The 20137-nt window shown below is 44.2% G+C and overlaps 1 protein-coding gene across 1 annotated transcript in view; it reads left to right on the top strand.

The window, feature by feature from the left end:
• LOC310890206 (neuronal acetylcholine receptor subunit alpha-7-like) overlaps positions 1–20137 on the top strand; it is a 59973-nt gene that overhangs the window by 12024 nt on the left and 27812 nt on the right. The window contains exons 3-5 of the mRNA XM_083818931.1: positions 5639–5778; positions 18806–18850; positions 20014–20123. Of these exons, the coding sequence (XP_083675057.1) occupies positions 5639–5778; positions 18806–18850; positions 20014–20123 (295 nt within the window). The remainder of the gene's footprint in view (positions 1–5638; positions 5779–18805; positions 18851–20013; positions 20124–20137) is intronic.

Raw genomic sequence — 20137 nt, forward strand, 5'->3', positions numbered from 1 at the left:
CAGGCTGCCACTCAAACACAGAAGAGACAAGTCAAGCCCAGAGGAACCCAGGCAGACGGAAAGTGGAAGAGGTCTGTGGTCAGCCCACAGCCACATGTCAGGAGCTCTGTTTCTTCGTCAGGCCAAGCAAAATGTTAAGTGAGGAAACCCGTGCAACCCAACAAACCACGTGCAGCACACAGGTCAGGTGAAATGGCTTCACTAGTTTTAGTCAGGTTTATGTCTTTTTCTTTATTTATTTTTTAATTATTATTTTTTAATTTATTTTTTCCTCTCTTTGCAGTGGTTTGGGGTTGTTTAAACATTTATCTTTAGTTTTGCAGCACTCACAGATATCTGAGATGCAATAAGATCAGTGTGTCTTAAGTTACCACAAAGCATGCATGCCAACTGAAGCAGCTCTCTTTGCCATCATTGGCAACAAGACATGAAGAGTTCATTCTGAGCTTGAGCTTAAGCATACACAGTTGCTGACTTGGAGCTGACATCATCCAGCACCAGCTTGATCTAATTTAATTGCAACATCTCAGAGAATTCAAAACCCTTTATAGATACCATACAGTCACTATGAGACACCATCTGTGCTAGCCACATCAAACATGCCTCTCCCCATGTAGCTATTAAGCCACACGTTATCCAAATACCTGGATGTTCTTGCTTCTAGATTTGCCCTGAAGAATCTCTGCTGTTTAGCTACTAAAGCTCTGCAGATGTTTATTTGATATCCAGTTATTCCATGTTTCACCCTTAGTGTCTCTGCCTAACCTATCTGGGGCATTACAACATGTCTGCACTTAACAATGATGAAATCTTACATGCAGACTCTCTGTGTGCAAAGAAAGGCAGAGCCCAGACTGTGAAATAACACCAAGGCGTCTTGCTTTATCTCCAGCAGAAATAATTCAAGGCGAGCATGTTGTAAGGGAATGAAGGAGGAGAAAGACAGCTGTTCAGAGGCATTTCAGAAATGAGCCCATAGGGAGGCTGCCATCTTCTGTTTCCTTGGTACAGGCTCTTCCTTCACATCACAGGACTCACTGATCCAGGAGAGAGGACACCATACCTCCACAGGGGTTTTCCCCGATCTCTTGGGAATGCATTTAGAGAGACCCATATTTTCTTACACCTCCTGCGGGAGGAGATGGTAGCATGCTGCAATAGAGAGATAGTTCCTGGGCAGATTACCTTGCAGTGCAGTTCTCAGCAGCTCCGTCCTAGAAAGAAAGATGCAATCCCATTATAACCTGTATTCCCAAGAGATTTGGTAGCAGTTTATAGATCGTGTTGATCAATCAGTGAACATCACAGTACGGGCTTTTTGCAGACTTCTTTCCACATGCAGCTGTATAGGAGGAGATTTAGAGAGGTACTGAAGAGATGAACATAGTCCATGAATACCCCTGCTATCCATAAAGCTTTTCACAAAACCATAAAGGGACTTTATCTCTTCCATGGATTAATTGTCTCGTGCTTTCCAAATGTCTGCAAATTGCAGGAACAGTTTAGAGAACCAATTTAAGTTACTCAGAGAGTAAAACTTAGGCAGTAACCCAGTCCAAAATTCTGCCTACCTCAAATATTGCATTTCACTTCATAATCCCATAAGCCTTTTTTCCCCTTCCCTCCCCTCCCCCTTCCCCTTTTTTTCTTCCCCTCCCCCTCCCCCTCCCCCTCCCCCTCCCCCTTCCCCTTCCCCTTTCCCTATTCTCTTTTCTTTACTTCTGCCCATCAGGTAGCCATTGATAAGATCCCGAGTCTTCTCTTCTCTAGGCTGAACAGAAGAACACTCTCTCAGCTTTTCCTCACTGGAGAGGTGTTCCAGTCCCTTCATCACCTTTATGGCCTTTTGGTGGACTTGTTCTAGAAAGTCCACATCTCCTTTGTACTGGGGAGGCCAGACCCAGACCCACCACTCCAAGTTTGTCTCACCAGTGCTGAGTAGAGAGCAAGGACAACCTCCCTTGACCTGCTGGTGAGACTTTGCTTGATGCAGCTCAAGGTGCTGGTGGCCTTCTTTACTGCAAGGGTGGATTCCTGGCTCATGGTCACCTGGTGTCCACAAAGCCCACCAAGGTTTTTCCGCCAACCTGCTCTCCAAACAGTGGGCTGCCAGCCTGAGGTTGTTCATCTGCAGGTGCAGAACTTTGCACCTCCTTTAACTGAACTTAATGAAGTTTCTGTCATCCAATTCTCTAATCTGTCCCTGTGAAAGGCAGCACAAATACGTGGTGCATCAGCCATTCAGTTTCGTATCACCTGGAAACTTGCAGACATTAACATCAATGATGTTAACTAGCTAGTATCCCTAGTATCCACCGCTGGGGTACTCTGATGCTGACTGGCCTTCAGCTGGACTTCATGTCGCTGATTACAGCCCTCTGAACCTGACAGTCCACCTCACTGTTCACTTATCTAGCCTGAAAAACATCTGCTTGTCTCTGAGGATGTTCTGAGAAATAGTGTCAAAAGCCTTGCTAAGTTCAAGATAAACATCATCCGCCGGGCATGCTTCCCTCAAATTTTAGTGAAGACAGCATGTTTTGCTACTACTTCAAAGATAATTCAGTAACACGGGGGACACTGGCTGAGGCAGTGTGACACATGAAGCTCTCTTTTATTCAAAGTTGTTGCATCTAGCAAGCATCATCCTTAATGACCATTGCTTGCACTTTCCCTGTAACATACATAGCCAAGCAAGTCTGGCATTTGGGAGACTGACCTTGTAACCTGAAGTTTTGACGCTCAACTTCCAGCCTAGTTTAAAAGATGAAACTTTGTATTAGGGACCAGTGAGCTCACAGTGACACTGCTTTTGGCGAGATTTCTGCAGCTGAGGGGGAGGCAATGGTAAAGCTTATTCTACCATTATTCCTGAGAGATGCAGATTTCCCCATCTCCAGCAAACACTCCATTTAGCACTCAGATTTGTAGTGTCACAATGCATTAGCACAAGCATCAGAGGGGAAAAAAAAGCAGCAATCTCTCTGGAGTAGGAAACATTTAGTATTTGAAAATTACAATTTAAAGAAAAATATATGAAAACACAAGTCTGACTTCTCAGCCTGCTCAGTTTCTTCTCCAAAATAGAGCAAAGAGAAGGTGGTTTGATTAGACTTACCAGGTCTTTGTGATACCGATGGCTGCCAAGATAACATGCCAGGAGAACCCAAAAGCTCTTCTGCTTCTGAGTCTGTGTAATTTTGTAAACATAACCAGACAGCACACAAACATGCGGCTACTCTTGCTGACTCAGCAGGCTAAGTATAGATCAGCTAAGGTTATGTTAACAACTTTGGATACAAGAGGTTGCAAAGCAATAGGACCCCATTGCAGAGGGGAGAGTTGAAGATAGGGTGAAAAAAACAGCTACGAAAAGTGTACTGCTGGGTTACTTCAGCTCACAGTACAAAGACATTTTCATGGAGCAAACCGCAAGGGGTTGTGCTGAGATCTCTCCAAGTCAGACCTCCCTCGGTGAGCTGTTTTAATGCACCATGACAGTGACGGTACCAGGGCACTCCTGCAGCCCAGCCAACTTCCTGAGCCTGGTGAAGGGCACTTCTCTGCTGCAAAAAGCTGAGGTAGACAGTTTAAAAGGGATGTTAAAGGCAACCATTACATAAGCACTCAGAATGAGGGCAATAGTGCAGGCAGTCGTTCCTTCCCTAAAGCACAGGAACAGGAGAGGGGAACAGGGGGAGTGTGTTAGGTAAGTCAAAGGACAGCAGATCTGCTGAAAACACAGAGCCTCTTTGCATAGAACAATGTCTTGTGATTTTCACTGGTTTCCTTCCCACAGAAGAATCTTAAAAGGGAATTGGAGCCTGCTGAGGCACTGGAAATCAATATATTAAGAGGACTTTAATCACTGACTTGCAATGAAGCTTGCTTAAGCTGTTGAATTGAGAAACTGTGGCCAGAGCTTGTCATTGCAGATGGTAAAGCATAGTGTCCAGTGTGTCAGCAAGGGCTACTGGAGCAGCCCTACAGCATCCTGCTCCCCTGGACCCCCATGAACATGCTATGTTTTATTCAAGAGAAGAGAGGGTCCATGAAGATGATGAGTCAGTGTAACTCTCCAAAATAAACAAAAATACTCTTTCTCCTTGTTCATGAGGCACTGCCATACTGGTAAGCCACAAAACTCCCCTCAGCATCAGGAAAATAGAAACAAACGTGAATGAAACAGATTTTTTAACTGAGCAACATTATCAGCTTTAAAAGGCATGGCTGCTGTGTTGGAGATACCTGTTCCAGGCTTGCAGGGCTTGCTGAGCACAGTAAAATGCCGGGGAAAGGAGAATTCGTTGTTAGAGTTTGCTTGGACTGTCAAAAAGGTGATCATCACAACCACTGTGAGAGGATTCCTGGTCTCAGTGTGAAGACCTCTGCCCAAGAGTTAAAACGAGTCACACAGAGCAGAAGCTGCCATGGATTAAAAATGCCTCAGCCCCAAGTAATAACAATTTAGTGTGGAGATTCCCTGCCACGGGTTGTATTTCTACAGTGTAGGGGTTGTGCACTGGTGTAGACAGGACTGGTTTGGCCTGAGGGAACCTGCAGCCTGTGGCCCACACTCTGATGCCACTCTGGGTCGAGCTCAGGCTGCCACCGGGCAGAGCACCAACACCTGCATGGTCCTAGGGGACCCAAGCTCCTGGGCAGCAAATCCCAGTGAGGTGCTGGCGTTACCATAGGAAGAAACTGGGGAAATCACTGCCGCAGGGCCTCAACCATGCTTGCTGTGGCCTGGAAACACTGCAACACCAGGTACACGAACATGCTCCATGCCCGTCACAAAGCCAGGGTGACAGGACACAGGAGCACAGTTCGATTTAAGCACAAACTGAAGTCCTGCTAGTCTTTCACAAGCTTTTGTGTCTGCGTGGCAGCCACTGTGTCAGGACCATTCCCCCAGGAAAACAAGTTAAGCATCTGACACCATGAGCTCAGTTTCACTGTTACACATACCTGCCAAACATTCTGGCCTTCAAACCACCACCTCATTTGGTGCTAGCAAAGCGTGCTGCCATCTGAAGGAAAAATGTCAACCCAAAGCCTGTACAGGCTTCCACACGAAACCAAAGAGGGTATTTAGAAGGCTTTTTCCTGCTTCCTGAGCACACTCAGAGAAGGGCTGATACATCAGCCCTGAGTTATGAGGCTACCTGTTACTCATGCTGAGTAAACACTCAATTTGGCCAAGTAATACCAGCACTGGCACACAGCAGCCCATCTCTAGGAAATAAGCACAAGCAAATGAAAGTGCTCTGACTGCCTTCCAGCAAGCTGTCTGGCACTTCTGTAGTCCTGATCATCATCAGGAGGGGGCCAAGCAGTGGGGGACTTTTACTCTGAGTCCAAAAGGCTGTTTGGTAGTTTCTGAGTGTTAGTAACCAGTTAAAGTGCTAATAGTATTTTTTTTTCTTTTTCTTTTCTTTTTCTTTAGGAGCTCATCAGTCACATATATAGAAAAACTGTGTCTGTCACACCTACATGCAGAGTTTGGGGGAAGTAGTTTTTGGAAAACTGCTTTCAAATTACCAATATATTAAGAGGGATTTTTCAGCTAAACAGACAACCGATGAGGACAATGGGACCAGCCTCAGTGACAGCTGCCTTCTTTCTTTTCCCCTAGTCTCTCTGCAGGGTGAAAGCCAGAGGCGCTTGTACAGAGAGCTGCTGAGAAACTACAATCGTCTTGAGCGACCGGTCATGAACGACTCCCAGCCCCTTGTAGTCGAGCTTCAGCTTTCTTTGCTGCAGATAATCGACGTGGTAAGTCACTGGCTGCTCTGTTCTCTACGGCACCCGTTCAGCATAACTAATCTTATCTCTCATGTAGGTACCACACATTTCCTCTTAATCAGGCTATCAGAGATGAAAGCGTACTGTCTTTGGATGAGCACCCTCAAAAAATGCTTGAGTACATGCTTTTACACTTTGAAAGAGTGAATGTCATTCTAGAATCACAGTCATCTCTGATAATTAAATAGTTCAGAAGCTATGTGTCACTACAAATTATTAATGATTTCTTCTTCTCAATGTCATGCAGGATGCAATAACTGAAGAGAATGTGAAGCATTAAGAGCTAGCATCACTGCATTTACACTTTTTCTTTAGACATTATAATGGTGTTGACCTCTTCTCCAACCACGTCTTTACCAGACAGTTGAAGGAGCCTGTCTTGAGACGAGGTTAGATATACATAAAAACAAAACCAGTAGGCACAGCACTCTAATTGTCTTTACCAATCTCTCTAAAACATACTTTTCCAGAACTGGAGATTTGAGCCATGGAATAGTTTAATACTATAATCTAAACCTGAATCTCTTTTTCATCCTGAGGATGATTCTCTATGATAAGCCATGCTATATGGGGAGAATTTCTTTCACGTGCATGGAAAACAAACAAACAAATAAACAAGCAAACAAAAAACAGACAAGAAAAAATATTTGACCACCTTCACTTAGGTCAGTGCAACAGCTGAATACATCAGTGCTTCTCCCTTCATCCTACTATTTCCAGTAGTATGGGCTGGTTTCCAACACACTGTCATTGTCAGGAGGGAATGAAGAGGAGAGAGAGAAACTTGCAAACATTGGTGTAATTGCAGACCAGTTTGATAGAGGTCTCAAACATTTAGAAATCTTACCCGTAATTTTTATGGAAATGTGTGGTGCACCACGTGCTCCTTCTGGGGGGACAAGAGAGCCCCTGGAGGCCTAGCCCCCCAGCACAGTGCAGCACCAGTGGCAGGACCAGCCAGTTGTGGTTCCCCTGGGGCAGGCAGCAGCCACTCAGGCAGGATAAGCAGCTTTCTCCTTTGACACATTAGTGACTGCACTCAGCTGGAAGAGAGAGGAGATCAGTACCCTTAGCTGAAGTCACTCATTCACAGCAGGAGCTCACAGTCCTCTTCATGAACGAAAGAGCAGAGAAATCCTCCAGCTACTTTCAAGTAAATTTCAGCGAGCAATTCCAGGTTTAGCAGAGGAATCTTAGCTCCAAAGATCTTGCTTCAAACCTTCTTTTTCCGCTGGTATTTCATGCAGTAATTTGAAGGTTAAGGGTAGAAGAGAGGACTTTTTAGCCTTCCGGCTGTGACTGTACATTTTCAAAGTCACTCAGTCAGGAGGAGGGAAGAGTTACATAAAACCTTTTTTCAGCTGGGTTTCACATTTGCATGTGAAATATATCCTTTCAACAGACATTTCTTTAAGTGCTCTGTCTACCTTATGTATATGTCCATTGCAACACATTTAATTCCTCTGTTTCTTTTTGGTTTTCTGCAATAAGAAAGAGGTCATCTAAACGGTCATGCCTACATAGAAACACAGCTTTGCTTCCCTCTGTCTCAGCACACACTACAGATGCTAGAAGCTAAGCTCAGAGCATTATTGACTTGTCCCAGGCTCATGGTCTTGCAACCTTCAGTAATGGTGTTTTCAAAAAACATCCGTACTGACCCGAAATGTGTATCTTACACAATGTAAAAAAGGTGCCTGTCTCCCTCAGGGAAGAACAGAAAATCTTTTGTAGAGAGGCTAAAATTATTTCATTCACACCGTACAGTAGCAGTCTGTATGAAGACTCCGTGCCAGGGACAGTGCCAGTGGAGTACTGTCACCACTGTCGAGGTAGTGTGCACAAGACTGGTTTCCATATGAGAGAAAGCAATGTAAAGAAGAAGAGATAAAGTTCCATGTTTTATATTTGCATGGAAGGAGTAAGGGTATGTCACTGATACAAAAATTCACTCTTCATCCTTGCCAAGGCCTGGCATCATATTTACCACATGTTTACAGGGATTGCCTCCTGAAGTCTGTTCCCTACACAAACTGTACAGTAATACAATCAAATCTAAATTCATCTTTTGCAGCCAGGCTTCTAAGAACAGCATTGATGACAATTCGCTATGCAGAGAGGAAAGACAGCTCTGAGATCCCTGTAGTTTGCCAAATAGTGATGACTTAAAGTATCACCTCCTCTTCTCTCATCCATTCAAAGAGAATTTCATAGCATGACTCGCTTGGACTGAATTTTCTGCAGCCACCAACATTTATTTGCCTTTATTTTTTATTTATTTTTTATTTATTTTTTTAGCACTCAAAGCCCAAAGCCAGCTGCCATACTCAAAGCCTTGAAGAACATGTTCTTTGCTTTTCACAGTTGTACAAATAGACAACAAATAGTCCACTAGACAAATGCATGATTTGAAGAACATCCTGTCATTAGGGTTAGGATTTTTCCAAAGTGGTCTTAGTTCACATCTGCAGCCAAGCCAGACCTCTCACATCCAGGAAATGAATGATTAGGAAGGGGTGCTGTTGCACTCCCTGTTTAGCATCAGGACTCAGTTTAAATTGCCATATCCTAAATGTATAAGGACAACATCCTGGGATCACTTTTGCCTGGGGCCTGTCCCCCACTCTTTCCCAGAGGAGCTGGGCACTTCCCTGGCACAACCACTGGGGGATTTGAGTGGTGAACTCTCCCAGGAGCACAAGCAGACCCTGACAGCCCAAGCAAGTGTACAGCACATCCAAGAGTACCTGGAATGAGATTCCTCTTCTTAATTTGCCTAAAAGCCCAGCTTGTCAGCCAGGCTAGACAAATTAAGAAATAAGGCATTTTCACAGCAAAGGAAGTGCTGGCATTTTCCCTATGGCTCACTGTGATAGGAGCCTGCTAAGTAGAAAATATTTGTCATTGTGAATAGTGGTTTTGATTGCTCTTGCTGGCATCTGCAGGAGACCTTATCTGAGAGGGTCTACATCCTTTATGATGAAGCCCTGGTGAAACATTTTTAAAAAAATGCAGTTTTTTTTTTTTTTTAGCTTTCCTTCTGCTAGTGATACTATTTATCGTTATCTCTGGGTCAGTGCATCAATGCCACTGCATCAATAGACACACTGCTTTTGGTTGTCCACAGGAAAAGCTTGTTTGATTAGCTTTCTAGGCCACATGTTTCTCCAAACTGTGAGTTTAAATGTATAAAGAGAAAAAGAAACCAGACCATTAGAAGTATATCATGACTAAAACTGCAGCAATTCTCACAGACTTAATAAAAAAAATGATTTAAAGAGCCACATTCTAAGAAGAGTGCTGCAAGGTGCCACAAAGCTGCAGAAGTAATAAATGACTCAAAAGCCCTTTCTAAAAGCAAACACAGCTCTGAGGTTTCCAGTAAGTGCATTGTTTCCTTTCAGAGGCTACACACTGCTAAGCATGCTCATTAGCCTCATGCAAGAAGGAAGGGACGGCCCTGCCATCACTCTGTCTCTGACATTGTCATCTTCTGCAGAGCCACCCCGAAGGTCTGGCTGCACAGCTCCCCGTGTGTGGCGAAGTCCTGTAGTGCTTTTCTCCTCTGTGTTCACTCTTCCAGCTGCTATTGATCCAGAAAACCACACCAGGAGTAGCAAGGTTGCCCAAGTTTGTAACACCACAGTCTTGTTACTGCTTTTGTGGCAACAGCCTCCTGTTTCAGAGGAAATACAGTAAGAAAAATAATAAGAAAAAGAGATTGCAAGCCCCCACTAGGAAGGAACAAAAATATTAGAACAAAACCAATCTTGCCACCCAAGAGCAACTTGGCACTTCTGGAAGCAAAAAAATTCATCTTTTTGCTGTAGCTATAAACCCCAAACAAACATTATATACGGAAAATTTACTGTAAGTTGTTTTGATTTGATTGAACAGTGTGTAGAATGATTGTCCATTCTACAGATTGCAGGATCATCCCAAACCGGATCACATGCTTGCAAATAATCCCACTTAAACTGCAAATTTAGGTGCTTCTCGAAGCTCTTGATTGGTGTGTAAAGTAGCAAGACAAGATCACAGAAGAGTTTAATGGGGCAGTAAAGAGCCAGTACGCAGTTTGTCTCCTGAAAACTGGAACTGTGCATATTGTGCATTGTTGGGCAGGGAAATTATGGTGAAAATATGTGCATGTTTTCCCTGAGTACTCAGATGCAGTTATTACTGCTATAAGCAGTGTGCTAGCTTGGCAACACAGCAGTTTTAGCTTTATCTACCAGAAATCAGACTTCCAGATTCAAGCTTTAGTTCACATTGTTTTCCCTCTAAATCTGATTGCAGCCCCGAAAAGTCTTTTTATTTTTTTATTTTTTTTTAATTTTTAATTTTTTTTTTTTTTTTTTTTTTAAGGAAGTGCTTGGTGGGATAACAATTTTGTTTTGCAGGCAGCTTTTATAGCGAGGATGTCCTCAACTGCCGGCTCAGTTCCTGGGTGATCTGTATCTCAGTTAGCAGGACCCTCAAATTCTGCCCCCAAGAGCTGGTGTAGGATGAACTCTTTGCTGGTGCTTGCTCCATTCGTCTGAGAATTGCCAAAGAGCAAGGCTGCCTGTAAGTAGGCTGTGCCACAAGGTGAAGGTAAAAAGACAGGAGGAAGGTGATGAAAGCCAGCTGTGTGGCACCTGCCATCTGACGCAGACCTCCTAGTGGCAGTGTACTTGAAAAATCTCTGTCAGATCTGAACGTCTTTAGCAGTCATCCCCTTGTTTTTAAGTGCTTGTGTTTCATAAGCTGTAAACTTGGATGATTTATGATAGAAGCTCTGCTTTCTAATCTGAAAATGTGTTTATTCCTTCCCAAAAACATTAACACGGTGAAGGTACTGTTTTCCCCTTTTGCAAAGTTGGCTGAGGACAAGAGCTGCTGGTGGTACTGGTGTTGCTGGTGTTGCTGGTGGTGGTGCTGGTCCTGCCAGCGGTGCTGAGCAGGGTGGCAGCCAGGCACACTGGTTCTGCAAGTGAACCAAACAATCAGAAAATTCAAATATTATCTTTCTAGCTCTAATTCTCCTCTCCATTCCTAAATTTACTTTATAGTGGCTAAGCCATTCCCTCCCACCCTACCTCCTGGCACTGCCATGTGTCCACATATCTGCAGAGCGAACCCAGGTCAATTCACAAATGATTCAAAGAAATAAATAATAAATACGTCAAACACATAAGCACCCATTCACATATTATTCCCAATATAGCATCAGTATTCACTAGATTAAACCGTAATCCTGATAGTACATCCTGTACAAATCTTTTCAGAATAGATAACTTGAAAAGTGTAAGCTTGACTACTCAAGATTGAAACACAGAGCATATAAAAGAAAGAGATACCATAAGGAAATATTTAGTAAGCAGATATTTTGTATTTTATTTATCTACAAAGCATTGAAAAAAGGTAGGGAGAAAAACTCTTTCAGCCCTTCAGTTCTTCTGCATTTAAATATTTTTATTTTTATTTTTGTTATTGTTCCCTATTCAAGCCTTTGCATTTATTATTTATCTGTGGGCTTCCTACATAGTCTTTGTGAGCTATAGCTGCTCCATTTCTCCTTGTACAGCCCTACTCTCCAAAAACCCATCTCCTTCCAGAAAGATTTTTCTCCACCAGAAACTGCATTCTCATCTTGCAAGAGCAAATTCATGGAGACCAGTGCAGTGAGACCGATTCAAAACTGTGTGACTGAGAAGGAAATCAGAGTGGACCTCATTATAAAAGCTGAAAATCAGTAATTAGTGATCATGAAAAGTAGTCATTAAAAGTCCAAGCAGAAAATTATGGAAAGGTTGATAGACCAATAGATTCATTAAAGTTAAATCCCAACAACTCTCTCCTGGTCATAAAGCTCACTTACTGTGACCAATTTTGAACTCTGGGAAGAAAAATTAAATAAATTGGCTTCTTCATTAGCATGGTTGAAGCTTCAACAGTGGGAATGCCAGGGCTAATTGAGTCATGAATTAGTATTTTGGCTTCCTTATAAGTGTCAGGCATTATCAAAATGTCAGTCTTACTAAGCCAATTAAACATGCAACACTTGAGTTTGCTAGCACAATGAAGTCAGGCACCATGGGAATTATGGCTTCCTGTCTGATACATCTTTGCCCACACACTTGCATTAACCATTGTCATGAAGTCTTAAATTACCCGCCTCTTAACCTAAAGCTTTTCTTCATTGGCTTCTGCATGGCTCAGGGTAAGGAGTGGATAGGGTTCACCTAGTAAGCAGCAATCCAACAGCTTGTTTGCTCTCTGTTATTTGGCATGGGTCTCCAAGCTGTGCTTGGTGGCTGTGGTTTTAACAAGAAATACACTGATTTTTTACTTTATTTTATTTTATTTTATTTTATTTTATTTTATTTTATTTTATTTTATTTTATTTATTTTTATTTTTCCTGTGATGCTGATCCAGATTGGGCATTTCACAATAACTACCCAGTCTTCTGCCTGTGTAGCAAAAAGGCCTGTACTATCCCATTTGAGGACAGGGGAATTTAGATTTTGAACCCATGGTTACTCCCTAATCTTATTTGAGTCATCTAGGATTCTCAGGAGTCCCTATCACTTGTTACTTCAGCTTGACAAGGTGCAAAGGAGCAAAAATTATTTAAGGTGAGATTTGCCTGATTATCACTCAGGAGCCTGATAGCAGTGGCAGGGAAAGAAACTTGTCCTTTGGAGAAACACTCAACTGCTTGAAATGCATGACACTTTCCTCCAGTAAAGGCAGCAGAGTCCTCACAAATCAGACTTCTGGCCATGCCTCACCATTGCCCAGGGGCTGTGGAAACTGGCACAGGACAGGGGTACTGAAAATGGTCACGTTTCTAAATCCTCAAGTTGCAATAAAGCATTTAAACCAAAGCTGTCAGCGTGTCCTTGTCCATTTCTTAGTTTGTCGGTGTTTGGAAGGTTTGTATCTTAGTGCTGTATCCTTGAGTGTAACTCCTGAGAGTCACTTCAGTTCTTAAGTAAAATCCTCTTCCCCCATTTCCCATCCCTCACAAAAGGCTTTAAGTGCTTGCTTGTGTTTCAGAACAGACTTATGCCCTGTCACGACAGCATGTAGATAGAGGAGGAAATGCAAAGGCACCTTTGCAGGTGTCCTGGGAGTGAGACTTTGGTGAGTTCTCAGGGCTGGCCTGTTTGTGACCTTTCTCTGGCCCCTCCCACTGCTTTTCCTGTCATTTCAAATTCTGAAAAAGGCAATGAATAATGAATATGCTGGAATAATATTATTTTTGTCGAGTCCTGTTTATCAGAACACCTGCCAACTGTGCACAAAACACACAGAGGGCTATTTCAGGATGAGGAACCCACCCTGGAGATTACACAAACCACCTACATGCTGTGTGTGGATGGCTTGGTATTTCAGTGGAGGGCAGGCTGATTTTAGGCTGTGACATAACATCCTTTCCCTCAGGAACTGGGCAGGCATGTCAGTTCATCCAAGCGGTCATCAGAGAGCAGCCCTGTGCTGGAAAGCCACGTGAGGCCCGTTGTCGCAGCTCCTGGGGCTTCCCAGGGAAACGTGTGTGAAGTGGCAGGACAAAGCACGAACCCTCACTCTTCCCAGCACCCTGCCACGGTGTGGGGATGGGGTACCTTGAATGTGCAGGTCTCTGCTGAAGGGTTTGAGGCCAAATAGCCATCAAACCAGCTCTGGAGTCTCTAATATGGCACTCTTCCCAGAAGTCCAGGTCTTCAGGCCCTGGTGAGTGGCTGCATTGTAGCAAAAAATTACAGATATTCACCAGTGAGGCACTTACAGCCACAGTCTGTCGTTGAATGCCATGCACTATGAAAGGTGTGAGACTAAGTCTGCATCCCATAGAAGTTAAATAAAACACCTTTAACTGTACATAGGAGTAAAGGCCCAAGGTGGTAAAATGAGAAAAGCAGGAGGGAGTGGATATTCAGCTATGAGCTCTTAACTATATCTTTGGCTTGACAAACTTCACCACGTCTCCATCCTGATGCGCACAGAAATGCTCAGCAGACATCGGTTGATGTTTGTTCATCTTTGGTGTTCCAGTGTATATTTGTGTCCCTCGTCATCCCTTCCTCTTGACCCCAGGACATCACCCCATTCCCATTTCCTCTTGAAAGTGCCTTCTTGAAAGTTCGGAAATGAAGTACTTAAACATGAGTTATCTCCTCAATTTTGATGTTACTATGGCAACGTTCATTCCAACGTTTTAAATGCTCTTTCAGAAGGCAAGTTGTAGATGTACGAGTGCTTATAGTTAACAAACACTGAAAAAAAAGTATAAAGGCTGTCCAGCTATGCTTAATGACTGTTGCCAGGGCAACCCAGGCTTTCCCCAAGCCGTCTGGTTTTGTGGGGCTTCATTCATACAATGCATTAAAGCTCTTTTACTTAATCATCCCAAGGTAGTGGGTAGTAGGTTTTTTTGTCAGTGGAAAGGACTGCCTGCTGCAGATATAGACAGAGCCTAAGAGCATTTGAAAGCCTTACTGTTTCCTTTTGATTCTCTTGATCAAAATCCAGTGTGGAGAATGATGCCTCTGCTAACAAAGCTGAGTCTCAAGGTCAGTGGTGTTCTCTCTTGACCATAACCCTCCTACATATTCAGACACAAAAGCAGCATTAAAAAAAAAAAAAAAAAAAAGAAAAGAAATTAACCAAAGTAGCCCCATATGGCCTTTGGTCACTGCTAAGAGTTACCTGTGCAATTTAGGACTTTTCTGCTCAGTATCTTGTGATAAATCAATGGCAGAATTAACTCCCTCTGCGAAAGTGCAAAGATTAATGAGGTTGGTCAGTCACCTGTTAGTAAATGCCTCGTTACAGGGATGACATATCACCATAGGATGTGGCTACTAAACCAGGAAGGCCTTTGGATTTTTCCATCCATGTGTAATGACCCATATAATTACGCAGTTGAAGGCAGGCATAGTTTGCCTGGATGTTGGCCTGGCAAGGGAGAGTCTACTGATAGGCATTGGTGCAAAAGAAAGGCAGACCTACGCATATTGAGAGCTTTGAGTTGGAAGCAGGGAAAATAAATAAATAAATAAAAATAAAACTCACACATGTCCTAGCACATGCACTGGAGGAAACATCCATGGGTCAAAGGCTAAAGGAATAATCAGATGTCCAAGAGAGAGGATTAACTGGGGTGAGTCTGAAGATAGAAAGGGGAGAATGTGACCCAGATAAAGAAAGAAAGGATTTAGAGGGCAACTCTTGCACTGGCTACTGACCACAGAAATAGCTTTCCCAGCATTTTTAAATAACCAGAAGCAAACTGATTTTTTTGAGCTGAACGTTTGCAGCCCAGGGGAACAGCCTGAGGAGTGCTGAAAAAGCATCTCTGGGTGCTTGTCTTCTCCAGTCTCACCTGGGATCTTGGCTGGGCTGCTTTGGGTGCTTTGCTACAGGAAGAGCGGAGAGTGAAAAACAGAGGGAAGGTCATCGCCAGGGCTGACAGTGCCAAGCGAGGTATAGGCCATGCACAGGAAAAGCAAAGGGCTGGGTTGTTCAAGCTTTCTCCTGAAGGAAAGGCACCTTCACAACTGATCCCTCTGCACAAATCCACAACATGCAATGAGGGAACTGTTTCCAGTGCTTCCCAAGTGGGAGAAATGGCTTTCATCTAGGCAAAACAGTGCCTGCCATTGAGCTCCTGGGACTAGGTAAGGCATACATACTCTTGGTTACCTGTAAGTACCCTTATAGCAGACAAATACGCTCCCTCCCATGCCCAGGTATCTCAGAGATGACTTCTGCCCACAGATCCTGATCCCTCCTGAGCTCTGGAAAGGCCAGGCAACCAGCACACTCCAAAGGCCAAACTGTTTCCTTATAGGTTACAAAGCTGCACAGCCCAGTAAAACAACAAACTTGCAAAGATGGAAAGCTCCATAAACATCTCAGGCCTTAAAAGCCCCTTGCACTAACATGGAATGATAGATTCAGACTTCCAGACTTCCACAGCCCTCACCTCCTGGGCAGCCTCAGGGTGCATTCTTGGAAGGCCTGGCTCCTCGGGGTCCTTCTGAGGAGGGGTCTTCTGAGGGATGCCATCCAAAGGGACCTGGACATGCTGGAGAAGTGGGCCCACGTGAACCTAATGAGGTTCAACAAGTCCAAGTGCAGGGTGCTGCACCTGGGTCTGGGCAATCCCAGACATGAGGACAGACTGGGAGAAGAACTCACTGAGAGCAGCCCTGCAGAGAAGGACTTGGGAGTTCTGGTGGATGAAAAGCTCGACGTGAGCCAGCAGTGTGTGCTTGCAGCCCAGAAGGCCAACTGCGTCCTGGGCTGCATCAACAGAGGGGTGGCCAGCAGGTGGAGGGAGGGGATTGTCCCCCTCTGCTCCCCCAGAACAGTCTTTTTTTTTTTTTTTTTTTTTTTTCCAAACTCAGATCCTTGTTTAGAAAACTTTCTGTTCCTTCCTGTGATAAGAAGGACCCGTCAGGTTGCTTCTTTTAATCAGTGCTGAATACGGAAATAGCATTTGCTGTCTATAAAGCCTTTGAAAGCTTAGCAGCCTGGAGGCGAGGATGAGAATAGACAGACTCTGAATGGCCATGAAAAGAGCCTGAAGTGACATTTTTTCCCCCAAGGCTGAAAGAGTCATAAGCAGCCCAAAGCTCTGGTTAGACTTTGTGCTCTCTCTGACTGTGGTTATCAAAAAGCAAGGCAGGAAGACCATGCAGGATGTGCTTACGCTCCGGATGAATGTGTGACAACTCTAATAGAAAAGTTCAACTTTGACTGCAAAACAAAACTGAGAAGCAGAACAAACACGTTGAACACTGTGGCCTTGTGACAAGGAGGCAAATTGTACCCAAGGTAATGTGTTTAACGCTACATGAAATATCCACATGCTGTGCGGTGGCTGATGAATTGCTTGAAGACAAAGCTGATTGCCAAGGTCATTAGCACCTGACTCTGAATAAGGACCTCATAAAGATATGATGGGTGAGCAGCTAAGCGCAACAGGCAGTTCTGTGAAGTACAGAGGTCTGCACTAGGTGTTTTTCTTTGCAATCATGGAGTTTATTGAGAATAAACTTACTACGTCAAGTAAAAGGAAGTTTGCTTGTCAAGAGTTAAAGGCTCCTGAGCAGAAACATCTCCACATGGAGTAAACTTACAGGCCTTCCAGATCCACACTACCCTTTGCTGCATCCCCCTGTGGCTTTCGGGTAGCCAACAAAAAGTGTAAGGTACTTTCCTCCCTTTCCCCACGAGGTAAAATGAGCAGACTGGTATTTTTTCCAAAGTGATTAAGGCAGTTCTGGTTTCACTGCCTATGTTAACCAGTAAGTGTAATTATGGATCTGGGCTAACCAAAAAGCCCAGGCTACTTCAGAACTGTGGTTTACCTTGTAATTTTGGAGACCAAGCATTTTTGGATGCTGAGTGCCAATGAAAAGTACAAGTGGCATGGACTTGAGGGGAGCAGGAGAGGCAGTGGTGTGACAGAGAGTTTTGCATGGAGGACACACGCTCACTTATCTTCAACATTAAGAACATGGTCAGGGAATGCTCTTTAGGGTTTTAATGCCTGCTGGAGCAGTCTGCAATTGCAGTGTGTCCCACTCCAAACACTGCAGAAGAACAGATGCTTCGTAGGGCGTGCACACACACACAGACACATGAATTGGTAGCTCAGGAGTCCAGAGCACTGGCACCACGTTGTTGTCACCATGAGCCTGGGAAGTAACTTGATTAGGTGACAGCCAGGACTAATGGGTGTTTCTCCTCAGAAATTTGCTAGGACAACACATCTTCTTGCATCTTGGTGAAGTTCTCTGTCTGTCTGCTCTTACTGCACACTGTCCATGAGTATTTGCTGCTCTGTTGGGCCCTGAGGTTTGATCACTGCAGTGAAGTCACAGGGTTTTCTGTAGAGTTTCACAGCAGCTTTGTCTGATGATAAAACATCTAGCTCTCCTTCAGAGATCTCCACATCTTCCTTGTAATATCGCTAATCGCTCTAGTCTCTGCATGAGTTCTGTGTCTGATGTTTCTCTTTGGCTATGGAAGAATAGGAAAAAACACAATCAATCATAAAAACTGTCTCTAATTAAAGAAGAGTAGTGTCTCAGGAGCCCAAGTTGTACTTTATAGTAACTTACCTGTAGGAAGGGTAGGCAAGTCAATGCAGTATGGGGTGTGACAGGTTGAAAGCATTCCCACTTTGCTGCGGACAAGTGAGTCACATTGCCCAGGCCATGGCTGTTCCTTCCAAGAGATCTGAGCTGAAGCAGAGAGGACAAGTGCTGGCTTCTGGCATGCCTTTTGGCCAAAAATGTGATTTTCTTGGAAAGTGGCTACGTTGGTCAGAAATGCCCCCAGGCACAGCATCAAACCCAAACCTCAGGATCCACCTCAGTTCAAGCTGGACAGAACTGTGCATACAGTGAACCAGCACCACTGAGTACCCAGCCTTAGCTCCCCATAAGTGCAGGGCACACCTGTGGCAGTATCTGGAGCTATGCAAAGCATAGGTGTGGATCTGGGGTTCTGCAGACTCCAAAAGAAGAGTGCTTCCAGTGCTGTTTCACTACGGTTTTGCAGTGGCAGCAGAGAAGACATAAACCTGCTCCAATTACCACATGCTTCATGGTATTAGAAATAACTTGTTCTGCCCAGCTAGCCAAAAGGAAAAGCTTGTGCATTTGGTAAGCTCTTCAATTGTCTCCAGCAAAATAACAGCTGTTGTCTATTATTTTCACTTTTGATAGTGATTTGTTATGATAAATTCAGGAGGTCTGTAGTTTTAAAGGGTAGAAAGAGCCATTATTGTCTGAGCCATGCAAAGCAGCTGGGTGGTTCTGTGCTGAGCTCCCAGTCTACTCCATACCATTTGTGCTTGTTTACCCCAAGAGCATGGGTTTTCAAAGAAGCAGAACAAGAACTCTTCCACTTGTAATTTATCTGTAATTTGTGGCTCATCCGTTTTTCTCTTCCCTTTCCCTTTCCCTTTTTCCTTTCCCCTTTCATTCAAAGGATGAGAAGAACCAGGTGTTGATCACAAACGCTTGGCTGCAGATGGTGAGTAACCTGTGTCGATAAAGAACAACCCCCCCTTCCTAATAGCAAACTACTGGATGCATTTTCTTACCTGGAAAGCAAGATTGCTGCCTTTTAATTTGTCTGCAGTGTGAAATTAGTGCATGTTCTTGAGTCCTCTGAAATTTTTCCGATGTTCCTTTTAGCATTTGAAACAAAGCGAAGGAGACTGAGTTAATCCATTGGGCAGACCTGTTGGCTTCAGGAGGTAATACCAACCTATATAGTTAGACCACTGGGCATAGGGGGTCTTGCAATGGAGAGCCCAAAAGCCAGACTCCCACCACAAGTGAAGGAGAGACTCTTTAAGGGGCTCAGGGCCTCTCCAAGGGCAGAGATGAGGACCTGTGGTGAAGTAAGACACAGTAAGACCTGGGTGCCCTGCTCTCATGGCTTGTACAAGAACCCCCCAGCACGCACTCCCAAACGCAGAGGACCACGTGCAGCCCTGTGCTGCACTGCTGTCAGCAGTGCCCAGGCTCATAGTTGGGACAGCTTCCTAGGAGCACTGCCTTCCCTCCCGATTTAACAACCTCATCCCTAAATGCACCTCTTCCCTTTCCTGCAAACCTCTCCAGCTGAGCAGTGACCAGTGCTGGCCACGCAGGATAAGCAAAACTGATCTTCACTTAGGGCTGTGGTGGAGGGAGCTTCCCACCACGTCTGCTGCTGGTGGCGTATGGTGAGAGATATGATCTATTCTTACGGAGCATAAACCGATCTCCTTAATGGTTTGTGCTCAGCAAAGATGCAGCTCTGCAGGGGAAAGCCTGCGGGAGACTTGAATGATTGAGCTAATTCTGCTTTGACTTAAGCAGCCGAACACTATGTCAAGTTAATGGGTGCAGCTTCTTCTGCAGCTACCTGCTGCTATTTGCAGAAAGAATGGGTTTAGCTCTATTGGAAAAACTAACACAAACCATCCCACGGGACTACAGGACTGTCAGGGCACAGCCTATGTGTATCCTGTCCTTTGCAGAGGGTGTCTTCAGCTATAGCACACGTAACACCCTTTTAGCCATACTATCATACTATCATACTACTGCTATTGCTATTGACAACATCCATTCTGTTCCCTAAACATTCCAGATACCTTAAAAGTCTTTTGCCAGCTTGTATAACATAATGTATGTATTTTCCAACAGTACTGGGTTGATATTTACTTGTCTTGGGATCAGTATGAATACCCAGGAGTGCAGAACTTACGATTTCCAGCTGACCAGATTTGGGTACCAGACATTCTTCTGTATAACAGGTAAGCAAGGTGCG

The sequence above is a fragment of the Anser anser genome (genome assembly GCF_964211835.1).
Source record: "Anser anser genome assembly, chromosome: Z".
NCBI lineage: Eukaryota > Metazoa > Chordata > Aves > Anseriformes > Anatidae > Anser > Anser anser.